This window comes from Sus scrofa, chromosome 14, assembly GCF_054392235.1.
Source record: "Sus scrofa isolate SSC_HxYL_T2T_F1_AM1 chromosome 14, Sscrofa_HxYL_maternal_Yorkshire_Landrace_v2.0, whole genome shotgun sequence".
In the NCBI taxonomy this organism is placed as follows: domain Eukaryota; kingdom Metazoa; phylum Chordata; class Mammalia; order Artiodactyla; family Suidae; genus Sus; species Sus scrofa.
Window position 1 is genome coordinate 32,575,884 of NC_139396.1, and position 26,652 is coordinate 32,602,535.

Below are 26,652 nucleotides of genomic sequence, written 5' to 3' on the forward strand. Positions count from 1 at the left end.
TAACCCACTAAGTGAGGCCAGAGATCCAACCTGTGTCCTCATGGATACTAGTCAGATTCGTTGCCACTGAGCCACGACAAGAACTCCTCCTATACCTTCTTTTTAAATATTCCTTTCTATTATGGTTTATCCCAGGAGATTGAATATAGTTCCTTGTGCTATACAGTAGGGTATATATATTTATATTTACCTATCTATTCACATTTCCCCCCCAGAATAAGAGTGTACAGCCCACAGGGTAGTATCTGAATGCAAATTTCATGAGCTTGGGGACCCTGTCTGCCTTTTTCTTGTCTCACTCTTGCACAATAAAAGCCTGGTGCCTAGGAAGTGTCCTTTATAGTTGTTCAGTTGGTACATATGAGTCCCTCACTGGGCTGAAATCCTTAAAGGCAAGAATCACACCATGGTGTCCCCAGAACCTAACATAGGCATTTAGTAAAGATTCATGCTTCTATTTAACCAACAATTTTTTTTTTTTTTGGTCACACCCAAAGTATGTGGAAGTTCCCTGGCCAAGGATCAAACCCATGCCATAGCAGGGACCCAAGCTGCTGCAGTAACAATGCCAGATCCTTAAATTGCTGCACCACAAGGGAACTCCTAACCAACATTTTTTTTTCCTCTCCAGGAGCTTCCTTTCCTGAGACACTTAATTTTTGTCCAAATCATTTGTAAAAAGTCTAAAAGTGATGTGTCATAGAGCGGTCCCAAGGGGAGAGTCTGGGTGTTATCGGTCCTTTTCCTGTCTCCTCCTTTGCTGCTCCTCTGCATAGTCTGTGGCCCCAGCCATGAGGTGGGTAGAGGATACCTGATTTACTCCTCTGAGCCCCACACCGGTATCCAACAGTATCCCGAACGTTTGTGTAGAGACTCACAGATACTCCAAGGTGCAGACAAGATACCCTCATATCCATGTGAACTCAAGCTAACATGATGGTTATTCTGGGATGTTGCCTCACACTTTTCGGCCAGCAAACAAGGAATGATACATGCTTTGGGGGAGGAGGTGGCTAGTCTAGAGGGAAGCAAGGATGCCCTCAGGCAGAGACATGACCCACACACCTAAGAGAACCAAGTAATTGAGGGAGATGATGCGAAGGGACCCGCAAGCGATGTAGGCAGCAGATTCCTTAGGGCTCGCCCGAGAGAAAGAGCATTTCAAGTCAAGGCAGGTTGAGAAGGCTTTAGCGAGGTGTTGACGGTGAGCAAGATTTGGATGGGGTCATCCGAGAGACAGTCAGGAGGGGCAGGAAGCGGTGTCGGGGAAAGCGGGGCCTTGTCGTTGGGTAATTGTGTTTAGGGGTGATGGGTGGAAAGATTTGCCTGGAAGCTGAGTGTTGGCCAAGAGACACAGGGAGCTGCAGGACCAGGAGGCCCTGAGTGCCATGCCAAGGACTCCAACTGCGTCCTGTTGACATTGGAGAGGCCATGGAAGGGTTTGTCATGAGATGGCTTGGTTGCTACTTCTCTAATGACGTTCGCCCACGTTGGGAAAACTCTACTTTTAGAGAAAGCGATGAGGATGGAAGAAAAGGAGCCCCGTGACACAGCCAAGAGGAGTGGTTGGGGACACGGGGGAGAAGGAGGATGTACTATGGAAACAGAGGAGAAGGTTCCAAGGGGGAGGAAATGGTCAACAGTGTTGACTGTTGGTGGACGAGCTTAGCTCAGGGTTATTTGACTCTGAGAAAGGCAGGCTGCTGGGGCTGAGAGAAGGGTGGGTGGATTTGAAGCAAAGGCACAGAGAGGCCTCATGTGAGAGAAATTTGAGAGAAAAGAAGCTCAGGAGTTACAGTAATAGATGGCTAGGTGTGAAGAATTTCTTGAGGTGGGACTGGCCTGGTCGTTGGAAGGTGGAGAAAGAAAAGGAGGGGACGTGTTGTGGGGACGAAGGAGGTGGAAGTGGCTGAGCTTTGCCATAGCAAGGCTGTCTTCCTGGGGACCCCAGGAAGGACGCTGAGACAGGCTTTTTGTGTTACTAGCTGCATTTAATCTTTTTGCTGTATATCATCATTATAAAATTTTTGAAAAATTCAGAAAAGAAAAAAAAATAGCAGTCCCATGAACTCTTACCCCTCAGAGATAATTGACCAGTTTTAGATGAGGATTCTTCTAGAAATCCTTCTGCACACAGATTTTTTTTTTCATATAATAAGATTGTACTACTAATAACATGGGTTATTCTATACATGTATTTTTAAAATTCAATAATATAATCTAGATATCATCTCTGGGTAATATGTATAGATCTGCATTTTTTTTTTTTTTTAAGGGCTGCACCTGAAGCATATGAAGTTCCCGAGCTAGGGGTCAAATAGGAGCTCCAGCTGCCAGCCTACACCACAGCCACAGCACTGCTGGATCCTTAACTTACTGAGCAAGGCCAGGGATTGAACCCACATCCTCAGGGATGCTAGTCAGGTTCTTAATCCACTTAGCCACAGTGGGAACTCCCAACCTGCATTCTTTTTAATGGCTGTGTAATATACCATAATAGGGCTTTACAAGAATTTAAGCAATCCCGTATTGACTGACATCTAAGGTATTTACATTTTCCCTCGAGTTTGTCAAAGCATGCAGGCCTACTCTTTAAACATCTCTTTGCCTAGTCATATCAGTATCCCCTTAGAAAAAAACTCCTAGAAGGAGGATTGCTGAATGAAAAGGAACACTCAGAGTTCCCGTCGTGGTCCAGCGGAAATGAATCCAACTAGGAACCATGAGGTTGCAGGTTCGATCCCTGGCCTCGCTCAGTGGGTTAAGGATCCGGCGTTGCCGTGAGCTGTGGTGTAGGTTACAGACACGGCTCGGATCTGGAGTTGCTATGGCTCTGGCATAGGCAGGTGGCAACAGGTCTGATTAGACCCCAAGCCTGGGAACCTCCACATGCCATGGGTGCGGCCCTAAAAAGACAAAAGACAAAAAAAAAGAAAGAAAGAAAGAAAAGAAAAGGAACACTCATTTGAAGTTTGGCTATCATCAAAAAGAACACACATAACAAATAACAAATAACAAAGGAGTACATGGTGGAAATGTAAATTGGTGCAGCCCCTATGGAAAATAGTGTGGAGTTTCCTCAAAAAACTAAAGCAAGAACTACCTTATGACCCAGAAATTCCACTCCCCAGTAAATATCTGAAAAAAACCAAAACATTTCTTGCATACTTTAAATCACCTCTCCATGACTTATTATACCTAATACACTGTAAATGCTATGTTAATAGTTGCAAATCCAATGTAAATGCTGTGTTAATTGTTGCTGGTCAGTCAGCAAGTTCAAGTTTTTGCTTTTTGAAACTTCCTGGAATTTTTTTTTTCAAATATATTCTACAGCAGTTGATTGAATTGGTGGATGTGGAACCCGCCAATATGGGTTGGTGTGTGGAGTTATCACCAATACCCAGAGATTGCTACTGGCGTTGGGTGGGTCAGAAGGCCAAATGTGTGCAAGTCACGGGAAATCCTGCCCGATGGGGACTTGTGCCACCCAGGTGCCAAGATGCCCCAGTTAGAACCCTGAGGGCAAGAAAGGGAAGGAAAGTCCTTTAGGATAAAGAGGGACTTTGCCCACAACCTTGGTGGTTCCAGGAACCCTGGAAGGTAGCAGAGGGTGGGAGCTGTGGGCTGGCTCTGAGGATGCAGGCAGAGGTGGCCAGGGGGTAGGAGATGCCTGTCCCAGAGCACGGAACATGGGTTTTAGGAAAGAAGGAGCAGGAAGGAGGTGAGAGTCCCAAGGAGGCAGATCATGCATGCTACTCTGTAGAGCGGGAGAATCTGAAAGAGAAGGATCAGATCCTTAGAGCAGAGGGGGCCAGACCAGTCTCCCTCTGAATATAGATGTATCTCAGCGGAAGCCTAGGGGAAGGGGGTTGTGGCAGAAGGGTTTCTAATGAAACCAATTTTGCAACCTTAATTATAGCATTCTCCAACCTTAAACTACAGCTCTTCTGCAACTTTAAATATAGCATTGGCTCTTGAGAAGACTCTAAAATCTTTATTTTTACTGCCCCAATTGGCTGTTTTGAAAACCCACTTTGTGAACTCTGTAGAAGATAATCATCAAAATATGTTCCTTGAAGTTCCCAAAGAAAGACCTCTTCTTCAGTTCCTCGAGTCTCTCCCCTGCTGACTCTGATGGAAGTTTGCGGTCCCAGAGAGGCTCAAAGAGTGAAGTAACTCCACGTTTTCTGTCAACCAAAACTGAGCCCGAGTCAGGGACCATGGTTGAGTTAGCAGATGGTTCACAGGTCCGGGCTATTTCCTACCTCCAGAGGGAGAAGTGAACCAGACTCAACCCCAGCACAGTCAGCAGCAGTTGGGCCCAGCCCCGTGCCCACACAGGCACCTTCAATCACACTTTCTATGATGGGCTCTGTGGGAGCAGAGGCTTGGAAAAAAACAAATGGAGAGTTCCCTTGTGGTTGTCCTTCTGACATTTGAGCTTGAAAAAATGACTGTAGGTATGAGAGAGACAGAGGCTCTTTCAAATCCCCTGTAGTTGCTACTCCTTTATGTAGCAGCATGGTCTTTGAAGGCTGACTTTTGATTGTTTTTTAAGCTCACTGCCTGCAATTTGGGTACAGATCGCTCGTGAAAGAGTGGGGCCTGGCTGTGCCTTTGGTAGGTCACTCTTGGGCCAGTTTTTTTTTTTTTTTTTTTGCTCTTTAGGGCCACACCCATAGCATATGGAAGTTCCCGGGCTAGGGGGTCGAATCAGCTGCCGCAGCCACAGCAACGTGGGATCCGAGCCACATCTGCAACCTATACCACAGGTCACAGCAATGCCAGATCCCTAACTCACTGAGCCGGGCCAGGGATCAAACCCGCATCTTCGTGGATCCTAGTCGGGTTCGTTACCGCTGAGCCGCCACGGAAACTCCCAGGCTTCTTTATTGCAAGGGCTCAGGATGCTCCCTCATGACAGTTCTAAGCCGTTGGGACCTCTGGGACCAGGGAGGCTGAAACTGACCGGAGTCTTAAATGGTTGTTACCTGGAGCAGCAGGCTGTCCCACCCAAGTCTGTCCTGAGAGACGAGCTTTCCCCAACACGTCTGGGTCCAGGCATTACCCTGTCTTTGTCAGTGTCCTTTCCCAAGCCTCCTGCACAGTAGCCTTCACCTGGAAGCTGCTAAATGAAAAAAGGAATTTAAAAAAAAAAAAAAAAAAGGAAACCAGCAGAGGCCGTTTCTGCCTTCTTGGTAAGGTGGCCTCTTTTTAGCCACCTGTAGTGACATGTTCAACCATTCCAGGCACCTGGCAGCCTGTAATGTTTGACACTCAGGTGCCTCTCAGTTTTGAGCATGTCAGGAAGTCCTTAATTTCATGGACGGTTTAACATATGACACAGGAAACAACCAGGGCCTGATTTTAGATGGCCATAAAGATGCTGGTGGTATTCTAAGATGATTAACTGGGACACAGATGGGGAAAAAAAATAGCCCCCCTCTGCAAAAAAAAAAAAAAAAAACCAAAAAATCTTCCATGGGAGGTCTTTGAGCTTTAGGAGAAGAAAATCATATCCCTTGTTCCAGCTCTGAGAAAGGGAGGGGGAGCAAATTCTAAATTTTGCTGCACCGTCCCAACCCACCCCTCCTTTAATTCCTTTTTAATTCAAACATTAGGCCCCTCCCTGTAGGTTAATTTTAAGTTCCGGATGCTTTAAGTCTTTGCCTCCTTGATGCATCAAAACTCCCCACGACTTCCTAGCCATGGAGAACTTGAAGAATAAACCATATTTAAGTCATTCATCTTTTTTTTTTTTTTAAAGTAAAACTGAGCTCTTAATGAAAAGGGCAAATTTAACAATTAACTAAGGGTATAGGCCTTCTCAAAAGGTCAGGAAAGTCATCTTTTCTGAACACCCACTGTGGGCTCAGCCCCATGCCGAAAGAGGCTAAGGGGAGATTTCCTGACCTCAAGTTGATGACAAACTGCTGGCAGGCCAGACTTGTAAACAGAGGTCGGCCTGGATGGACGAGGCTTCTCCAAGCTCTGTGGCTGGTCTGTGTGTAACTCTGCAGGCTGTCTTCGCATCTTATTTCAGAGCCATGGGCATTTACGAAGGGCTAAGTAGATCTGAATAGATCTAAGTAGTAGCGCTGACAGATCACTTAACCTATTGGACAGAGCCTTTGTCATCTGACAAGAGAGCTCTGTGACTTAGAAGATCCCTTCCTACTGGCTCTCTCTGAAAACTCGGGAAACCTAGGGCACCCATCACTGTCAGATGGCCCCAGAAGGTGTGAGGAGAAGCCACGTGAGAGATGGGGGGGATTCTTCTCCTGTCTCTGCAGATGCCACTTGGCCCTGCAAGGGGACAGGACAGATTCTTGACTCATCAGTCTTCCTCTAATCAACCTTAGTGCCCATGTCCTTGAGCCAAGCTCTTCTCAATTCTTTAGGTATCTTTCTGCATCCACCCTTGACTGGCTTGGTCTTGGTGTAATGTGCATATAATGAGCCTGTGCTTGCAAAGGGCTTGGCTTACCAAAGCCTCACAAATGCTTTGAATTATGTTTTCATTCAAATGAGCAAGGCTTAAATGGAACATTGCTGGAGCATTCCAGACCTAGGTAAATTAGGGGTCCCCAGGGTCTGGAGCTCAGTGCTCGTCAACAGGAAGTTCGCAGGATTAGTAAGGGAGAGCTCCTTGGGGCCAGGGGAGGGCTGTGGGTTATGCAGCTGAGATGTCAGCAGAGCAAATAGGGCCAAACGCTTGTGAACCACCCCCCACTCCCCTCACCCATCTAAAGAGAGCTGAGATTGTAATGGCCGTCATTTCCCTTCCTGTGGGTGGCTCTGCAAACTACTGTGGGGCCTCTATGAACCCCCACTTGCTAATGACTGCCAACTTGGGGGCTCTTGATGGGAGAGCACAGTTATGACAGAGCTGTGTGCTCTGAGGGGTTGTTGGCCGAAGGTCAGTGTCAGTCTTGTTTAAGTCTTCCCAGATTCCCTGCAAAGGCTATAAACAGCAAAGTGATGAAATTGGCCCAGGAGCCAGAACAGGGAGGAGGCCTTGTCACTAGGGAGGGCAGAAAAGCACCACCAGGGGTGGAGAGAAATGAGAAACATGGGCAGGAAGGTCTAGAAGGCGCTTCTGCTCTGAGAAATGGAAGGAGCACCTCCCAGAGGGGCCCCCAAGGCTGCTGTCAGTCTGACAGCCTGCAGCGGGGTTCTGGCTGAATGAGATCATCTGAGAGCGTGAGGGCATGGGTGAGGTTTTGGTCAAACAGCCCAGAGGGCACTGCCTCATCTCGGGTACTAGTTTATGGGAAAGGGATGGTGGTCCTGGTAACATCCCAGGCCAAGTTATCCTCTTAAGCTGTTGGCAGATTGATGATAGGGTAGCAGTCAGAGACACGGAGCAGGGCTGAAGAGGTTGACTTATTAGGGTGCATATAAAGGGTACCCATCATTATCAGCCTTCCTCCTGCCACCTCACCTGCCCTCTTCCAAAGCACACACACGCACATGCGTGCATGCTCATGCATACCCATGCACACACACGCATATGCACACACACACATGCTTATGTACACACAGATGTACACACATGAGGGCACACTAACTCTGTGAGAGAGACTACCTGGCGTCTGTTACTGTGGAGAGGAAACACAACCAGGAAATCCGGGAGGCTTGGCTCCTTGCTGTCTCTGTGACTTTAGCGGGGCGTTAAAAGTGAACCCTCCTCCTCCAACTCATTTTCCTGATCTGTAAAATCGGGAGAATAATTTCTCACCCTGGCTATCTCTCCAGTTAATTGTGGGGATCAAGTGGGATAGCATATCAGAGCTCATGTTTCCGTCCTCCCCCCAGATTAACTCAGAATCTCTAAGGGGGGGGAGGCTGACCTTGGTCTCTGGACCAGCCCCCACCCCAATTCCACATGCAGGTATAGACCTGCTACCAGGAAGCATCACCCCAAATCATTCAGAGATTCATTCGAAGTTGTGTTTGTGGAGTTTTCCCTGTGCCAACCCCCATGCAGAAAGAAGGCTTTGGATGAAGTAGAGAACAGGGTGGCGACAGCTGCGCCTACAGAGCTTCAACACTGGGGAAGGGAGCTGCTGGATAAATAGTAAAAGGTATACCGCGTTCCGCAAAGGGAAAATACAGAGCACGTGGGAAAGTATGTAACCAGCAAGAACTCACTCCGGTCTGGGAGCTGGAGGACAGCTAGGAAGTGACACGGAAGCCGTGACCTGGAGAACAGGCAGAGGGCATTCATGGCCATGATGGCGGTGTCTCTAATTTGGCGTCGCCCACAGTGTGTCTCCTACTGAGCCATGCAGGGCTGCCCTCACCTACCGAGCGTTCCTTGCCCAGAAACTCTTCCTCTTGACTCCCGTGTTGATGATGCTGGTCACCATGGCACAACATTTGGGCAATGAGGCTGCTTCCAGGTCGTTGCCAGAGCCCCTGAGACTCCATCCCAAGCCCAGCCCTGGGCCTGGCCCCCCTTGTGTCTATCCCATTGCCTTGCAGTCCCAGGAGCAAAGATTCCTAGCATTTGTAGAGCCTTTGCTCATGACTCTAAGGAGGTAGTGGGTGTGGTGGGAAAGACTTCTGAGTTCAGATCTTAGCTTCATCACATAGCCTGGGTGCTAGTAAGTAATGTTCTTTGGGGCTGTTGTTAAAGGAGAGTTGATTTACAACGTGATACTGGAGTTCCCGTCGTGGCTCAGCAGGAACAAACCCAATTAGGGTCCATGAGGATGCAGGTTTGATCCCTGGCCTCGCTCAGTGGGTTAAGGATCTGGCGTTGCCCTGAGCTGTGGTGTAGTTCACAGACACAGCTTGGATCTGGCGTGGCTGTGGCTGTGGCTGTGGTGTAGGCTGGCAGCTACACCTCCTCTTTGACCCTTAGCCCAGGAACTTCCATATGCTGCGAGTGCAGCTCTAAAAAGACAAAAAAAAAAAAAAAAACTAACAAACAAAAAACAATGTTGTGTTTATGGTGTAAAGTAATTCATATGTGTACACACACACACACACACACACACATACATACACTATGCATATATACATATATATTGTTTTTCAGATTCTTTTCCATTAGGGTTTATTGGCGGATGTTGAAAAGAGTTCCCTGTGCTACACGGCAGGCCCATCTCACAGCCTCACACCACCCATTCCTCCTCTCCCAAGCCCCCCAGCTGGGCTAGACACAGAGTCTTGGTGCAGACTGTGCTAGGGCCAGGTTCATCCTTGTCCCTGAAGACGCGGGATCATGCTCCAGTTACCACGTGTCAGGGAATGGAGGGCTGCTGGGCCAGACCAGGCAAGGTCTATCTCTTCTTACTCCGCCTCAGGGGTCTGAGGTCGGTGTGGATGGAGTAGGCAGAGGGACTGGCCTGTGTGTCTTCACCAAGTTTGCTAAGATCATAACCTTTCCTCCCCCAGAGGCGCTGGGATAGCCCAGTTCCTCAGCCACTCGATTTTGACCTCCACCTGCTTGCCCTCAGGTCACCTGGAGCACAGGTGGGCTGACTTGGACCCGGGGGCGGGGGTGGGTGCCGGGATTGGGGACTGTGAACCTGTGAATGGATGGAGCAGCTGCAGAAGGGGTGGGTGTGGCTCCGGGACCCCGCCTGGGTCTGACACCCCTGGCTTCATCGCAGTGAGGTCGGCTGCCGGCGACGGAGATGCGTTGTGTGTTACAGAAGAGGAGCTGGCTGGTGACGATGAGGACATGCCATCCTTCCCATGCACGCAGGAGGGTAAGGGCTTGGGGACCCTCCTCTGATCTCCTCCTGGGGCTGAAACCAGGCTGGGGAGAGGCTTGTCTGTCCCCATGGCTTCAAAGTCCTGGCTGTCCCTTCCCCAATGCTCACGGGAGAGTTAAAGGGCAGAGTTGCATGGACCTGGGTTATGCAGTCTGGGTTGAAGTCAAAGTTGGACACATCTGATGTCTGTTTCCAGGGCTCTTCCTGAGACCCCTCAGGGACCTCTGCCATCTCCCCTCAGGCCTGTCTTCCAGCTGGTCCACAACTGTCCCCTTCCTGCTATGCTACCCAGGGGGCCCGTCCTTCTCAGGCCCAAGGACCAGCTTGCATGTGGTTGATCTGAGCAACCAGGGCCCCCTGAATAATAGAGTGCCTCCTATTACCTGGAGTAGGGGTCCTTGGTGGGTTTTAGTGTAGTTTAAAGCAGCTGCTCTCAACCTTGGCCATGCATTGTAATCACCCAGGGATGCTTGAGACCGACCCTCATTAATTCTCGTCTCTTTTGGTCTGGGGTGTGGACAGGTATCAGGGTTTTTGTTTTTACATTCTGGTACCCATAATGTGCCACCTTAGGAATTTCACACCTAGAACATGACTGATTTCCTGCTGGGCATTGGCCACCCTCCAGAATAGCCAAGAACACCTCTGCTCCTCTCCTTCCTCTCTACCAGGGACCAGCTGGTGGACTGGAACTATCCATTTGGTTACCAGGAGAAATGCTAGTTACCTACAAAATCTGGGGACTGATGACCAATCTTCTGGTTGGCGCAGGACTGAGGGTTTTCCCGGGGTGTGGGACTTTCAGTTTTAAAACTGAGATAGTCTTGACAAACCATTGCGGTTGGCCCTATACTGAGGCGTTCCTGTAACAGGAGACTTTTGGTGCAAAAATCTGGGAAAGTCCTAGGCCAACGGGGAGGAGTTGTTCACCCGCTGGTGAAACAAGGCTGGTGGCCCTGTATTGTGGATCATGAGTAAGGCTGACGTTTCAGGAAGAGGTGTTTCCCACACCGTGGGCTGAATGACCATGCCATAGAGGGGGAATGATGGCTTGTTTTGGGGGGAGAATGATGGCATTGGGAGGGGTGTTCTTTGAAGACCCTGACTCTGGTCTCAACTATTCCTAAAAGCTCTAGGGGAGTTCCCATTGTGGCTCAGCGGGTTAAGAACCTGACCAGTATCCATGAGGATGTGGGTTCGATCCTTGGCCTCAACCAGTGGGTTAAGGACCCAGTGCTGCCACAAGCTTCGGCCTAGGTCAAAGATGTGGCTCGGATCTGGCATTGCTGTGGCTGTGGTATAGACTGGCAGCTGCAGCTCTAATTTAACCCCTAGCCTGGGAACTTCCATATGCCACAAGTGGAGCCCTAAAAAGAAAAAAATAAATAAAAATGAAAGTTCTAGGACTTTGAGAGGAGACAGTGAGATGAGTAGAGTTTGAGGATTGAACCAGCTCCCTTCCTGAGGCTGATTCAAAATGTGATGAGATATTGACAGAACACTGTAAACCAACTATAATAGAAAAAAATAACCATTAAAAAAATGTGATGAGATAGCCCAAGGCAGGAGCACGGAACTGACCCTTCAGCCACAGCCCCCACTGCTGGCCTCCTTTTGTCCCCCCACAGGCCGGCCGGGGCCCCGCTGCAGCCGCTGCCAGAGGAACCTGTCTTTGCACACGTCTGTGCGGATTCTTTACCTCTTCCTGGCCCTGCTCCTGGTGGCCGTGGCCGTGCTGGCCTCTCTGGGTGAGTGCAGAGAGCAGCATTGGACTAGACCAGGCCTCTCTACAACCCCTCCCCCCTCCACAGGGCCACAGGGCCACAGGGCCACAGGGGAGTTTTCCATGGGGGCCGATCCACCACCAACACCCCCTACAAAGACAAACCCTGATCTCTGTGGCTCGGGGCCCAGAACCAGCATCTTTTAGGCTGGGAAGCCTAATGCCTGGTACAGGTTGCAAAGGCTAGCTCCTAATTCCTGGTCCACAATGAGCTGTGTGGCCTCGAGCAAGGCACTTCCCCTCTCAGGACCTCTGTTTTTCTTCTGGTTAATGAGGCTAGGACTAGGAGGTGGTTCTCATTTTCATCCCCATCTTAGAATCATAAAAAAATACTGGAGCTATAAAAAAAATACTGGAAATTCCCCTCGTGGCTCAGTGGAAATGAATCTGACTAGCATCCATGAGGACGCAGGTTCGATCCCTGGCCTTGCCCAGTGGGTTGGGGATCTGGCATTGCTGTGAGCTGTAATATAGGTTGCAGACGCAGCTTGGATCCTGCACTGCTGTGGCTGTGGCTTAGGCCGGCAGCTACGGCTCCCATTTGACCCCTGGCCCGGGGAACCTTTATATGCCATGGGCGCAGCCCTAAAAAGACAAAAGACAAAAAAAAAATAAAAAAATAAAAATACTGATGCCTGGGCCTCACCCAGGATAGTGGAATTAATTCAGTATTTAAGCTCTTTAGATAATTCTAGGGTACATCCAGGGTGGAGATCACCGGACTGGACAATGTCTATGCCTTTTCAGTGGTCTTTGTGTGGCTTAAAGAGAGTTTGGATATATACGTGCATCAGGGTCACCCCCAGGATTTGTTAAAATGCAAATTGCTGGGTCTCACCTAGGCCTCCTACGTCAGAGTCCTGCTGATGAGGCCAGGGATCTGAAGTTCGGTGGTTCTCATACACTCAACAGTTTGTATGACTCTAGTGGCTGACCAGGCGACAGCAGGCTCAGATAACTTCTGCTTTCTGGATGCCAACAGTTTATGTTTAAAAGTGAAAACAAGGAGTTCCCGTCGTGACTCAGTGGTTAATGAATCCGACTAGGAATCATGAGGTTGCGGGTTTGATCCCTGGCCTCACTCAGTGGGTTAAGGATCTGGCATTGCTATGAGCTGTGGTGTAGGTCTTAGATGCGGCTCGAATCTGGCGTTGCTGTGGCTGTGGTGTAGGCCGGTGGCTACAGCTCCGATTGGACCCCTAGCCTGGGAACCTCTATATACCACGAGTGCGGCCCTAAAAAGATGAAAGACAAAAAAAAAAACTTTATTAAAGAAAGCCAGTAGGTTTATTTGCTCCAATGGAGTAGGTATTACTGATAAAGTCTGGGCCTCAGGTGAGTAAGGGAGGCACGGGGGATGCCTCCCTCTTGGTGCCAACTCTGCACTTGTGCCACCCCCCACCCCCATTAGAGATATTCAGGAACTGCCTTTCTTGGCTTGAAGGCAAGAGGCTAGCGTTTTAGTGATTGGAACAGACACTCTGGCTATCTTCCAACAATCCTAAAGGTGTTAATTAAATTCAACACAAGCCACGCACCTACTCTGTGCCGGGTATTGGGATCATTGAGATGAATGCATTACATTTCACCATCAAAAGCAGTGGCTCTATGGCTCAGCAGGTTAAGAACCCGACTAGTATTCATGAGGATGCACGTTCAATCCCACGCTTTGCTCAGTGGGTTAAGGATCTGCCATTGCCTTGAGCTACGGTATAGGTCATGGACCTGGCTTGGACCCAGCATTGCTGTGGCTGTGGTATAGGCCAGCAGCTGCAGCTCCAATTTGACCCCGAGTCTGGGAGCTTCCATATGCCATACCTGTGACCCTAAAAAGCAGAAAAAGAAAAAAAAAAAAGTAAGCAAAAAAAAAAAAAAGGAAAAAATTAGGTGGATTGATAGATGGATAAAAAGATAATAAAATGGAATGGACAAATGTTCAATAAAATATAGCAAAATGTTAATTATAGAATCTAGGCAGTAGATACCTGGATATTTACAGTATAATAAATTATTGATTATTCTTTTTGAGAGTTTTTATCATTAAATATTAGAAAATTAAAATATGGATAGGCTTATATCTTCAAAGTAAATCTTTTTAAAAAATAAATTATGTATGTGCACTCTTTAGTATATACCATAACTTATAAAACACAATTTTGAAAGGATGAGAAGAATAAGGTCTACAAAGTAAGGAAAAGAGCCAAATTTATTTATAGTTACAAATTATGGAATGTGCAATGAAGAAATAAACAAGGTAAATTGTATGTGTGAAATCTTGGATGTTGGCTTAGAGGTAGACTTTATAAGGCATTAGAATAGGAATCAAGCCATTCATTCTCTCGGCACCACTGTTCCACCATCTATACAGGAGATCTTAATTGGTGGGAAACCCAATGAAATAATAAATACTGGAGTTCCCGTTGTGGCGCAGTGGTTAACGAATCCGACTAGGAACCATGAGGTTGCAGGTTCGGTCCCTGCCCTTGCTCAGTGGGTTAACGATCCGGCGTTGCCATGAGCTGTGGTGTAGGTTGCGGATGCGGCTCAGATCCTGCATTGCTGTGGCTCTGGCATAGGCCAGTGGCTACAGCTCCGATTCGACCCCTAGCCTGGGAACCTCCATATGCCGCGGGAGCGGCCCAAAGAAATAGCAACAACAACAACAAAAAGACAAAAGACAAAAAAAATAAATAAAAATAAATAAATAAATAAATACCATAAATTATTAAGTGCTAATCTAGTACAACAGGGTGTAAGATGTCACTGTGACTAATTAAATCATGACAGTTATGAGATGGACAGTGTTCATTAGAGCCCAGAGATTCCAAAAAATTTGGAATCATACAATATTGGAGCTAATGAGAACCTTAGAAGTCACCTAGCTTCATACTTTCATCTTAGAGATTGGATGAAAGTCTGAAAGATTGGCTTGCTCGAAGTCACCCAATAAACTTGAGGCAAATCTGGACTAGAGGTTGTATTATCCAATTCTCTTGGTGGGGCTAATTCCATCCCCTCCCTTACAGACCCTCATAGGGTCTGTAGGAAACATCTTTCAACTCTCTGTCCAATTTATGCCCTCCTCTCACTACCAGGCCCAGCCATGCACCTGTTGGAGGAAGCCAGGGGCCCTATAGCTGCCCAGATGTGCCAGCACTGACCCCTTAGTAGAGAATGAGGCTGCCTATGCCATGTAAACTGGTATAACCTTTCCTAGGGGGAGTCTGCTGACATATATCAAGGACTTCAAAAATGTTAAGACACTTTGACCCATTCATTCTACTGCTAGGAATTTATCCTAAGAGAATAACCATATAGACACACAACCATCATATATAGGGATTATTTCTAGGATCAAGCATTACTCATATTTACATATCACATGTCATTTGTAGACTCAAAAGGGGAGGTGCCTTAAGAGTTCCCAACAATAGAAGATTTTTTTGTTTGTTTGTTTTTTGCTTTTTGGACCATACCAGTGGCATATGGAGGTTCCCAGGCTAGGCACTGAATGGGAGCTACATCTGCCGGCCTACGCCACAGCCACAGCCACACCAGATCAGAGCTGCGTCTGTGACCTACACCACAGCTCATGGCAATGCCAGATCCTTAACCCACTGAGTGAGGCCAGGGATCGAGCCTGCAACCTCATGGATACTAGTGGGGTTGTTTTCACTGCATGATGATGGCAACTCCTAGGAGATTTTTATATAATTGCTGAATCATTTTTATAGAGTGTGATACAGACATCAAAAGCAATGATTTTAAAGGAATTTAAAACCTCAGTGGGAAAATGTCCATGACATGATACCAATTAAGCAAAATAAAAAGAAAACAGACTAGATTTTCAGAACATCATAATTTTCTATTGTTGTCTTCTAAAAAAGTATATATCTATGTAGTTATATAATGATAGAAATAAATAAGATTATAAGAGATACACAACAGTGTTAATGGCCATCATATCTAAGTGGTAGGATTAGGAATAGTTTTTATTTTCTTTTATATTTCTGTTTTATTTTCCCCTATTCTATCCTGCAGTCAAGTCCTAGTTTTAAAATCTGAAGGAGATGGAACTTATATAAATAGAAAATATATACATATATATAATTTATATTTATACATTATAATATATAATGTATACCCACACATATACACTTAAAGGAGATATATGAAGATATTATATCTAACTATTATATCTAACTATGTCTATAGATATACAGATACATACATATATATATGTGTGTGTGTGTGTGTATATATATATATATATATATACATGTATATATATGTATACATATATATGCTTTTAATAGATGTAGGACCCACTCTGGCTATAAGAAATATCTCCCATTACCACCATTGAGAAGCCCCATAGAAGATGAATGAGTGGTTTTGGCTCTAGAGGGGCTGATAAATATACCTTCTTGACAAACAACTGCTGTTTCTCTGATCTAAGACACCTCCCGCCTCAGTTTCTCATCTGTGTTCCCCCTGCAGTTTTCAGGAAAGTGGACTCCCTCTCAGAAGACATCTCCTTGGCCCAGGCCATTTATGACAAGAAGCTTGTGTCTATGCAGGAAAATCTCCAAGGGCTGGGTAAGTGTCCAGGGTCCAGATGTGCTAATGATCACAATGGAAGGCCAGTAGTACTCGGGGTGGGGTGAAGGTCCCCCCAGACCACAGTGCCTAGAGCAGGGCAGCCTTCACCTGACTTCTAGGCACAAGGGAAGGACCACCACAGCTCCCTGCCTCCCTGGGCAGCTGGAGAACCATCCATCCAACAAGGGCTGTTACCCTAGGATATGCCCAGGAATGGGGCTGGGGATGGGAGGTGTGTGTGTTACAGATCTAACCAGAGCTTCCAGGTGGAGAAAAAAGCCGAAGGCCATCCACTCTCCAAATATCTTCACATGTCTGAAATTATTCTTGAGACCTTCCAAATGCTCTTGACAAGTCGGCCCTTTCCTCATCACTGCCGATCTCCTGATATCCTGCTTTGACAAGGGGCATTCGTGTTCTGAGAATGAGACAGGAGCCACAGTAGAAGGGTTCAGAGGTGGCCTGCTTGGTGGGAAGAGAAAATCCTGTTCTGCCACTCATGAGCTGGGTGTCACTGGGCAAGTCACTTCCTGGGCCTCGTTTCTTATCCCTCACAGGCAGGAAAATCCCTGTACCCTCTTCTCCACAGGCTTGTGAGAGAATCAAATAAGATAACAAATATATAAATACTGGGAGATGATTTTTAAAATCAAATGTCAATGAGAAAAGTTATGAAGAAATATATTCTCTAGCATTTGATGATGAGATGGAGAAAATGTCATAAATCCTCCAAGTCAGACTAAAGATACCTGGGAAATCTACGATTTCATGGAGATGTAAGCCTTTTCCAAAAAGTATTTCATAGGAGTTCCTGTTGTGGCTCAGTGGTTAATGAATTCGACTAGGAACCATGAGGCTTCAGGTTCGATCCCTGGCCTTGCTCAGTGGGTTGCCGTGAGCTGTGGTGTAGGTCGCAGATGCAGCTCGGACCTGGCGTTGCTGTGTCTGTGGTGTAGGCCAGCGGCTACAGCTCTGATTCGACCCCTAGTCTGGGAACCTCCATGTGCCGCGGGTGCGGCCCTAGAAAGACAAAAAGACCAGAAAAAAAAAAAATTTAAAATTTAAAAAAAAATGACAAAAAGGATTTCATAGCAGGTCTTAGGGAAGGAAGAGGGATAGGAAAGCCACTTGCTAATTTATTATGCTCTGAAATATTAACTTTGAAGAAACCAGCTTTGTCCTGTGATCCTTCAGCAATTCACAATGTTGTCCCTTTCTCCTGAAGATCTGAAAGCTCCAAACAACTGCTCTTTCTGCTATGAGGCTGGGCAGTTGGGGCAAGAGATCAGAAAACTGCAGGAGGAGCTGGAGGGAATTCAGAAGATGCTTCTGGCTCAAGAGGTCCAGCTGGACCAGGCCTCCCAGACCCAGGAGCTGCTCTCCACCACCAGCGGACAGATCTCCCAGGAGATGGGCAGTTGTTCTTTCTCCATCCACCAGGTCAACCAGTCTCTGGGGCTCTTCCTGGCCCAGGTGAAAGGTTGGCAGACCACCACAGCCAGCCTGGACCTCTCTCTGAAGGACCTCACCCAGGAGTGCTACGATGTCAAGGCTGCAATGCACCAGATCAATTTCACCGTGGGGCAGACTTCTGAGTGGATCCATGGGATCCGGCGGAAGACGGACGAGGAGACCCTGACCCTTCAGAAGATGGTCACCGACTGGCAGAACTACACGCGGCTCTTCAGCAGCCTGCGCACCACCTCAGCCAAGACGGGAGAAGCCGTCAAGAACATCCAGGCAACCCTGGGGGTGTCGTCCCAGCGCATCAGCCAGAATGCCGAGAGCATGCACGACCTGGTGCTGCAGGTCATGGGCTTGCAGCTACAGCTGGATAACATCTCCTCCTTCCTGGATGATCACGAGGAGAACATGCACGACTTGCAGTACCACACCCGCTATGCCCAGAACCGCACGGTGGAGAGATTTGAGACGCTCGAAGGCCGCATGGCTTCCCACGAGATCGAGATCGGTACCATCTTCACCAACATCAATGCCACGGACAGCCACGTGTACAGCATGCTCAAGTACCTGGATGACGTGCGGCTCTCCTGCACGCTGGGCTTCCACACCCACGCCGAGGAGCTCTACTACCTGAACAAGTCCGTCTCCCTCATGCTGGCCACCACCGATCTGCTCCGTGAGCGCTTCGGCCTGCTCAGCGCCCGGCTGGACTTCAACGTCCGCAACCTGTCCATGATCGTGGAGGAGATGAAGGCTGTGGACACGCAGCATGGGGAAATCCTGCGCAATGTCACCATCCTACGAGGTGAGAGCCAGATCTGGATTGCGCTGCCGGGGAGCTCCTAGTGGGCCTGGGAGGTCTTTCGACGAGACACAGGAGGACCTGGTTTGGGGCACACACCCCAGCAGGCTGATACGATCCTGCAGCAAATGCCAGGGGTGACTGGCAACTTTAACGCACTTGCCAGGCTCTTTTGGGAAAGTGTTAGGGTTCCCGACTTTGCCTGACATACCAACGTGGGCTTTTATGTGTGAATCTCTGTCCTTGGATCCACAGAGAGAAATGGGCAGAGATCATCTTTGGAAACTCTTGTTTTCTCCCTTCCCACCCCCCTGTTGGTGCCCTCAACCATCTGCCCCTCACATGCCTGTCCCTCTATGCCCTCCTCTCCTCCCATCTCACCCCTGCATGAGGCCAGCCTCTCCAGAGACAGAGGAAACAGAAAGATGAGGAATTGGCTCGTGTGATTGTGGAGGCTGGCAAGTCCAAAAGCTGCACTAGTTCAAGGGCAGCTAGGCTGATGTCCTAGTTCAAGTCCAAAGGCTGGAAGCCGCTTTTGAGCAGGAACAGACAATGTGTCAGTTTGAAGGCTGTCTGGCAGGGGATGCTCTGTTACTCAGGGGAGGGTCAGCCTTAGTTCTAGCCAGGCTTCAACTGATTAAATGAGGCCCACCCACATTGAGGAAGGCAGTCTGCTTTACTCAGTACTGATTTAAATGTTAATCTCCGAGTTGCCGTCATGGCTCAGAGGTAATGAACCTGACTAGTATCCACGAGGACGCAGGTTTGATCCCTGGTCTTGCTTAATGGGTTAAGGATCCAACGTTGCCATGAGCTGTGGTATATATATGTTGCAGACTCGGCTTAGACCTGGCATTGCTGTGGCTGTGGCATAGGCCAGCAGCTACAGCTCCGATTCAACATCTACCCTGGGAATTTCCATGTGCCTCTGGTGCAACCCTAAAAAAAAATGTTAATCGCATCCGCAGAAACCCTACGGACACGCCTAGAGTAATGTTTGGCCAAGTATCTGGGTACCCTGTAGCCCATCAGGTTAAACTATCACAAGCTTATCCCTCTTCAACTTGGCAGCCATGCACATCTCCTTAAATCATACATAATCCCCAAACGAAGACAGTAACAAGGTCATAATCCAGCTTGTGTATAACCAAAAATGCACTAACCCCTTCCCCTGAAGAGAAGGTAAGGTCCTTGAGTGGTAGTGAAGTTTACCCTTCTCCTTGGTAACTGAAATACTGTGAGACGAATTTAACAATATTTAAATACTGTGATATAAAGTCAATACATTTTATATTGTTTGTTACATGACAAAGTGATAAGAGAGGGAATAAAGCAAAAATTCTGTATAATACATACATGTGTACACACACACACATATATCAACATAACACAATGAGGAAATATTCTTGACAATTACTCAGCTCTTGACGAGTCCTCATTCGTGTAACTGGTCAGATGGTCATAGCTGGTATTCATTACCATCTTCTTCCACTACCCATCCCGTATTCCCTTTGCCTTCAGCAAACAGCTCAGCTGGTTGTGCTTCTTTACCTGGTGGGGGGACCGACCCAAAGCTTCATTCCTGAGGGCCATTAGTCCTGCCTGGATGGGGTTGTTGTAATTCTCTGTTGACCTTAATCCCGGGACATGGTATTACTGAGAGACGCCCTAAGTGATCTGGATTCCAGACATGCTCCTTCTTGCCTCCATTGGAGAAGTCTAATTTCTCCTTGGCAGTGGACATCCATCATGTCAGTCTGCACAGCAACTTCTTTGCCTGTGAGGCCACAGAGGCACGAGGAGCCCAAAGTGAACAGGCAACTTTGGTCTTAACTTCCAGTTCAATGGAATTGTATCTCCTGGTGGAAACATTCATCCTTTTGTATCTAAGATGCTAACCCATCAGAACATAAGTTTGTGGGAACAAGAAGTGAAAATTTTGCTAGTGGGTCACTAGGGGTATTAATGAGTAGTGCCCTCCCATTTCTCCTTCTTGATCCCTGGACCCGTGCATCCTGGCTGTCAGAGAAACAGTACCATATTTTGGATCCTGATTCAGGGCATATACAGCCCTGAAGGTATTGCCACATAACTGGCACTGTAACTGAGTCAAAAGGCCATCCCACCTCTCTAACAAGCAGCTTCTTCAAGATGGTGGGAAACATGGTAACCCCAGAGAATTTCATGGCTGTGGGCCCACCGTTGCACTGAATTTGCTGTGGAATGAGTTCCTTGATTAGAAGCAGTGCTGTGTGGAATAGCATGATGGCGTTTAGTGCATTCTGCAAGTACATGGATGGGATTTTTGGGATACAGGGAAGGCAAATCTATATCCAAAGTAAGTGTCTAAATCAGAAAAAAACAAACTACTTCCCCTTAGGTACCTTTAAGGAAGAATGATTAATAATAAATCTTGTTGGCAGCATGCAAGGGAACTGGCCTCCCCTTTATTCCCCTTCATTCATGGGGTTCCGAGTCTATAAAGTGGCTCAAGTCTGAAAATTGGTTGCGGTATCATGACTTTCTGTTTGGATGACTCAAGTTAGACCTTTGGTCACTCAACCCAGAAGTTTCCTGCTTACACAGAACAAGTAAGAATGAGTAGGCTTCCTACTTCTTCACTTCTAGAAACGCCACGATCAGCTGGCCAGCACCAGAGTCTGCGGGAGCCAGGCTATTCTGATGGCTGCTTAGGCCCTGCTGTCCATCACAGTGACCACGTGCTCCTATGGGGTTGCAGTGTCGCCACTTGGCCCCAGCCCGGATCCAATTACTGTCGTTTTGGTTAGGTTTCCCAATTCTGTGACCACTGCTCCCACAGTGAGCTCTGGCCCACAGAGAAGAACTGGGAATGTTCTTCACAAACGTATTTCTTATACTCGTGGTGAAAGGCGTGTCTTCACCTTCCCAGGGTGACTGAGTAGCTTTCAAATGACAAACCTACTGTGACAGTCCAACCTCCCTGAGTCATTGAATCCCTTTCTCTACATGAAACCGCAGGGGGTCCGGCAATTCTAGTCCACTCACCATGGATCTCCTTTTGGTCCACCGGTCAGCCACCCAACGAAATGCACTGTGAGAGCCCTCGCTCCCTCCCCAAGACACAATGGTAGAGGCCGGATCCTTGTTTAGTAATTCCATAGCAATAGATGCGGCCTTGATCCCACAGCTCTAAAGGCTGCCTGACCCACTTTATGTTCTTCCCCGCTCACCACCCACCCTTAGTGCCCATCCCACCCACGTTGCCCAGATTTCTAGCTGCATGGATTAGAAAACTGAGAGGGTAGCGGTAGCGTGCCTCCTTGTGGGTCACACTTCGTACCTCACCTTGGGGGGCTGCTGGAACTCGAGTGCAGTGATGGGTCTAGAAGCAAAGAGGGGAGGGAGGTGGGTGGGCCCTGAGGGGAACCTGCATTGTCCTGCTTGTCAGCTGCCTCAGGGGAGGCCCATACCCTTTCCTCAGGTAACACGGGGTTAACACCCTCAGACAGGGATGGAGAGGCCACTTCTATTGGGGACAGATGGACGGCTGCCACTGGCAGAGAAGACTCATCAGAATTCAGGGTTGGTTTTTGGGTTTTTTTTTTTTTTTTTTTGCTTTTTAGGGCTGTGTCTGCAGCATATGGAGGGGGCTAGGGGTTGAATCAGAGCCGTAGCCGCTGGCCTACACCACAGCCACAGCAACGCCAGATCCAAGTGGCATCTGCAACTACACCACAGCTCATGGCAATATCAGATCCTTAACCCACTGAGCGAGGCCAGGGGTCGAACCTGCTTCCTCATGGAAACTAGTCAGATTCATTTCCGCTGAGCCGCCATGGGAACTCCCAGAATTTACAGTTTGATGGTGCCGGCTCCACCAGGGTCTTCCCGCACATCCCCCGTCCAATGTTCAGGATCCCATTCCTTCCCAGTCCATGTCCCCTCTTTAGCAGTAGACCCCCCAGGAAGGAGGCTGGGAGCTCAGCTCATGTTGTAATTCAGCTGGTCACAGGATGAGACTGCAGGTCCCATTTTCAGCAATCGGGAGGCGACAGGAGCTAAGGGTCTCTTTCAGGGCAAATATGGAAGTTTTTCGGTCATTCATGGGGCACTTGACCTTGGGAATCTGAATCTCTGAGCCCATACTTTTCTTTCCCCACTTTGTCCAGTACTGTTAAGAGCAACCAGCCAATCTCATTAGACTTGTGATTTTTGACTAAAATGTTCGAAAGATTCATATACATGGTTACCTAGGTCTATGCGTAGGAGTCTCCATAATTTTGCATATCTCTATTGCCAGGGAAAATCAGGCTGTTTTTATCAGTAGTAAATAGAGACCTATTAGATTGCCAGTTCCAGAAACCCCAGACCAATTCAGAAAACTCATCTTTAAAATTCTGTTCACCTATGGAGTTCCCGTTGTGGCTCGGTGGGTTAAGAACCTGACATTGTCCAAAAGGATTCAGGTTCAGTCCCTGGCCTTGGTCAGTGGGTTAAGGACCTGGCATCGCCCTGACCTGTGGTGTAGGTCGCAGACAAGGCTGGAATTCCACGTGGCTGTGGCTCTGGCATAGGCCAGCAGCTGGAACTCCCCTAGCCTGGGAACTTCCATTTGCTACAGGTGGGGCCTAAAAAGAAAAATAAAATAAAATTCTGTTCACCTGGAATCATTCCTGGTACCAAGGTCTGTATTAGTCAGGGGTCTCCAGAGAAGCAGAACCAGCCAACAGGATATACACTTATCCTGTGTCCATTTGAAGCTCTGGAGAGAGAGATTGATTTGTTATACACAGATACAGAAGCCAGCAAGCCCTAGGATCTGCAGGGTGAGTCAGCAAAGCAGAAGATCCAGAAGAGACAATGGTTTGATTCCAGATTGAGTCCAAAGGTCTGAGACCCAGGGGAGCTGATGGTGTAGTTGCAGCCTGAAGGCTGGCAGGCTCAAGAGCCAATAGGAGTTGATGTTCAAATTTCACTTTGAATCTGAAGGCAGGAGAGCGAGTATGTCCAGTATAAATCAGGGAGGGAGGAGGAGTTCCCTCTGGCTCAGCCTTTTTGTTTTCTATTCAGGCCTTCAACTGATTGGACGAGGCCCACTAACACAGGGGAGAGCAATTTGCTATATTTGGTGCACCAGTTCAGATGCTGATCTCGTCCCAGACACCATCACATTATGTTCACACAAAGGGACTATATTATAAAGAGACACAGGGAGAAGACGGCCACCTGCAAGCCAAGGCCTAGAACAGATCCTTCTCTCATAATCCTCAGAAGGAACTGACCCCACCATCACCTTGACTTTAAACTTCCAGCCTCCGGGATTGGGAGACAAGAGATTTCAGCTGTCTAATCCTCCTTAGTCTGAGTACTTTGTTAGAGCAGCCTGGGCTGACAAAGTTAGCATTTATTTCAGAATGAGGTACCCATAAGCAGAAGCCAGAGAGCATTTCAAGTCAATTTGAAGAGTGGGCCAGGCAACCCACCTTTGGTATGGGTTTAAGAGTCAGCTGGGGGGCGGAGCTGCCCCCCAGGGGGCAAAGAGGTCAGTCCCTTGTTGGGGGGAAAGTGTGGGTGGCAGAAGGAAGCAGACTGCAGAAACTACCCTAGGCAGCCTGTGCTGACGCTCAGGGCCATCTCTGCAAATTTGTTTAAATCATGTCGTTTGGCCCATGCTCCTCTTGGTTGTTAAATCACCACAGGTAAAAATCTCTCACCTCAGAAAGGAAATTTCAGGGACAAAATCCCTTCCTACGTGTCATTCATTCATTTACATGCAGGCAGGTGCTCTCGGAGGCTCTGGCGCTGGGACCGGCAATGAGGTCTGCCTCGGGCTGGAGCAGCGCTGCTCTCCAGAATAAAGGAAGACAGACAGCAATAGCCACAGCCAGTGTGGAAGGTGCCAAGTGCTGACTGAAGGGCTGGGGCTCTTAAACTGCCTGGGAAAGGAGCCTGGATTCTAATTTGCTCTGGGTCTTTAGGCAGAATCCTGTGATCTTTCCAGCCCTCTAGTTTTTTGTTTTTGTTTTGTTTCATATGTAAATTAATGGATAAGAGCGGCTGTTCTCTGAGATCTCCCCCAGCTCCATGATTAAGTCTGGGTCTCCACTGGCTCATCTGAAAGCTTCCATAGTGTTTGTGCCTCTTATAGAATGTTTCTTTCTTATTCTATAGGCAGATTTCTGTGCGTGTGCTAGACAGTGTCTATTCTAAGACTATTGCTTGGAAACTGGCACTGGGAAAGCATCATTGCTTACTCACTGAGCAGCCTTGAACAAGGGTCTTGGCTATTTCAATTCGGTTTTCTCATCTGCAAACAAGAATATAACCCTTGCCCTGACTATATATCCAATGGATAGTTGCATCCGTGTTAACAATGGTGTGGACGGGTTTTGGTAAAATATAAAAGGGGGTCCTAATGAAGGGATGATTCTGAATCTAATTCACCTGACACTAGGCTTACTCATCAGTGCCCAGCACAATGCCTGGCCTTTGGAAGGTTCTCAGGAAATGTTTGCTCCGTGAATGCATCTGTGAAAGCATGACCAAGGGGTAGAAAATGAGGACAGACGTGTAAACTCGTTCCCTAAGCACCAGCCTGCATTCTCCTCCCACATAGAATGTCCGGGAGTTTACATGTTAAAAAGGGGGGAGTTCCCGTCGTGGCGCAGTGGTTAACAAATCCGACTAGGAACCATGACGTTGCGGGTTTGGTCCCTGCCCTTGCTCAGTGGGTTAACGAGCCGGCGTTGCCGTGAGCTGTGGTGTAGGTTGCAGATGCAGCTCGGATCCCATGTTGCTGTGGCTCTGGTGTAGGCCGGTGGCTACAGCTCCGATTAGACCCCTAGCCTGGGAACCTCCATATGCCGAGGGAGTGGCCCAAGAAATAGCAAAAAAGACAAAAAAAAAAAAAAAAAAAAAAAAAAAGGGACCCGCCGAGACTGTTGCATTATTCTGTTGTTTAGGGCAGAAGAGCTACCTGGAGACGGGGCAGGGAGGAAAATGCCTGCGGTGGAGGATTCGTAGATGTGCTTGCAATTGAGTAGCAAAGGTGATGCATGAAAAGAAGAGCAATGCCATGTTCTGTTGGTGAACAAGGCCAAGTTCTATTAGTGCCTTCAGGGAAAGCTCAGGGTAACACCTGGCCTATTGCTGATGCATTCTTACTTCCAGGGCAGAGTCCTTGAAGGATGTTTGTAGAGCCCTATGGCCTGTCAGCCTTGAACTCTAATGATTGTCACGGTAGCTCCACAAGACTGAATGGACAGAGCCTAATTCTCTGCCTAGATGCTCCACCCCCTGGTCCACAGTTTCCTTTCCTCCTTTTCTCCTGAATCTCAGCCCTGAACCTTGGCAGCCCCGAGCTCCAGCCTCAGTGAAGCTGCTGAAAGCCCTGCTCAGCTTCTCAGCCACTCTGCCCAAAGCAATTACTAGTCAACAAATGCCTTATGAGTAAAAGAGGCAGAGACTGTCAGGCTTCCTTCAGTGAGTCTCCCTGCTCCCTGGGATCCTGGCCCTTGATCTGTCTCCAGAGCCTTCAAAAGGATGCCTTGGCATTTTGTCCAATGATTCTGGTTGTTCTCAGTGGGAGGTATAGTCTGTTACAGACTGATCCGTCATAGACTGGAGTGGAAATCCACTGGCTTGTTTCCTTTTTTTTTTTTAATTTTTATATAATGATTTTTATTTTTTCCATTATAGCTGGTTTATAGTGTCCTGTCAATTTTCTACTGTACAGCATGGTGACCCAGTTATACATACATGTATACATTCTTTTTTCTCACATTACTATGCTCCATCATAAGGGATCAAACAGAGTTCCCAGTGCTACACAGCAGCATCTCATAGCTACACTGACTGGTTTTCAGTGCTTCTCAGATAACAACAGCCAGGATAGAGGGTTCCCAACCCAGGCTGATAGTTTCATCGAACGAAGGGGAATCTGTGGTCCAAAGAGGGGCAGATGACTTACCCAGCCACCCAATTTGTTGACACCAGATCTGGGTGTCAGAAATCCAGACTAGCACGCCCTCCCTCGGGGTACCAGTCTCCCAAGAGGCACCCCTTCTCTTTCTGTTTCCCTCTGCCTTTGTAAGCTGGCCCATTGCTTTAGACTGTGAGATAGATGGCAGGCCCTCCTGCCCTGGCACTCCTCCACCCACGGATGGGCATTGTTGGTGCCCTAGGGACTTGGCATTTCTGCTCATCCCCCCACTCACTCCCTGTTCCCAGCGGAGACCAGGAGCTGACCACCTACTTGTCCCAGACATGCAGTCAGTTGTGGCTCTCCC

General features: G+C 47.9%; 1 protein-coding gene across 4 annotated transcripts in view; it reads left to right on the top strand.

Moving 5' to 3' along the window:
- Window positions 1–26,652, top strand: part of SCARA3 (scavenger receptor class A member 3) — a 35,792-nt gene that overhangs the window by 4,752 nt on the left and 4,388 nt on the right. The window contains exons 2-6 of one of the 4 annotated variants that reach the window (XR_014828420.1): window positions 9,627–9,725; window positions 11,360–11,479; window positions 16,015–16,113; window positions 17,342–19,198; window positions 25,121–25,288. Coding sequence is in view for 2 of the 4 variants with exons in the window: in XM_003359041.5 (XP_003359089.2) it covers window positions 9,627–9,725; window positions 11,360–11,479; window positions 16,015–16,113; window positions 17,342–18,385 (1,362 nt within the window). In the remaining 2 variants the exon portion in view is untranslated. Of the gene's footprint in view, window positions 1–4,643; window positions 4,787–8,726; window positions 9,726–11,359; window positions 11,480–16,014; window positions 16,114–17,341; window positions 19,199–22,144; window positions 25,289–26,652 lie in introns of those variants that run through there. The other 3 variants (XR_014828421.1, XM_084997757.1, XM_003359041.5) reach the window with 3 other exon arrangements.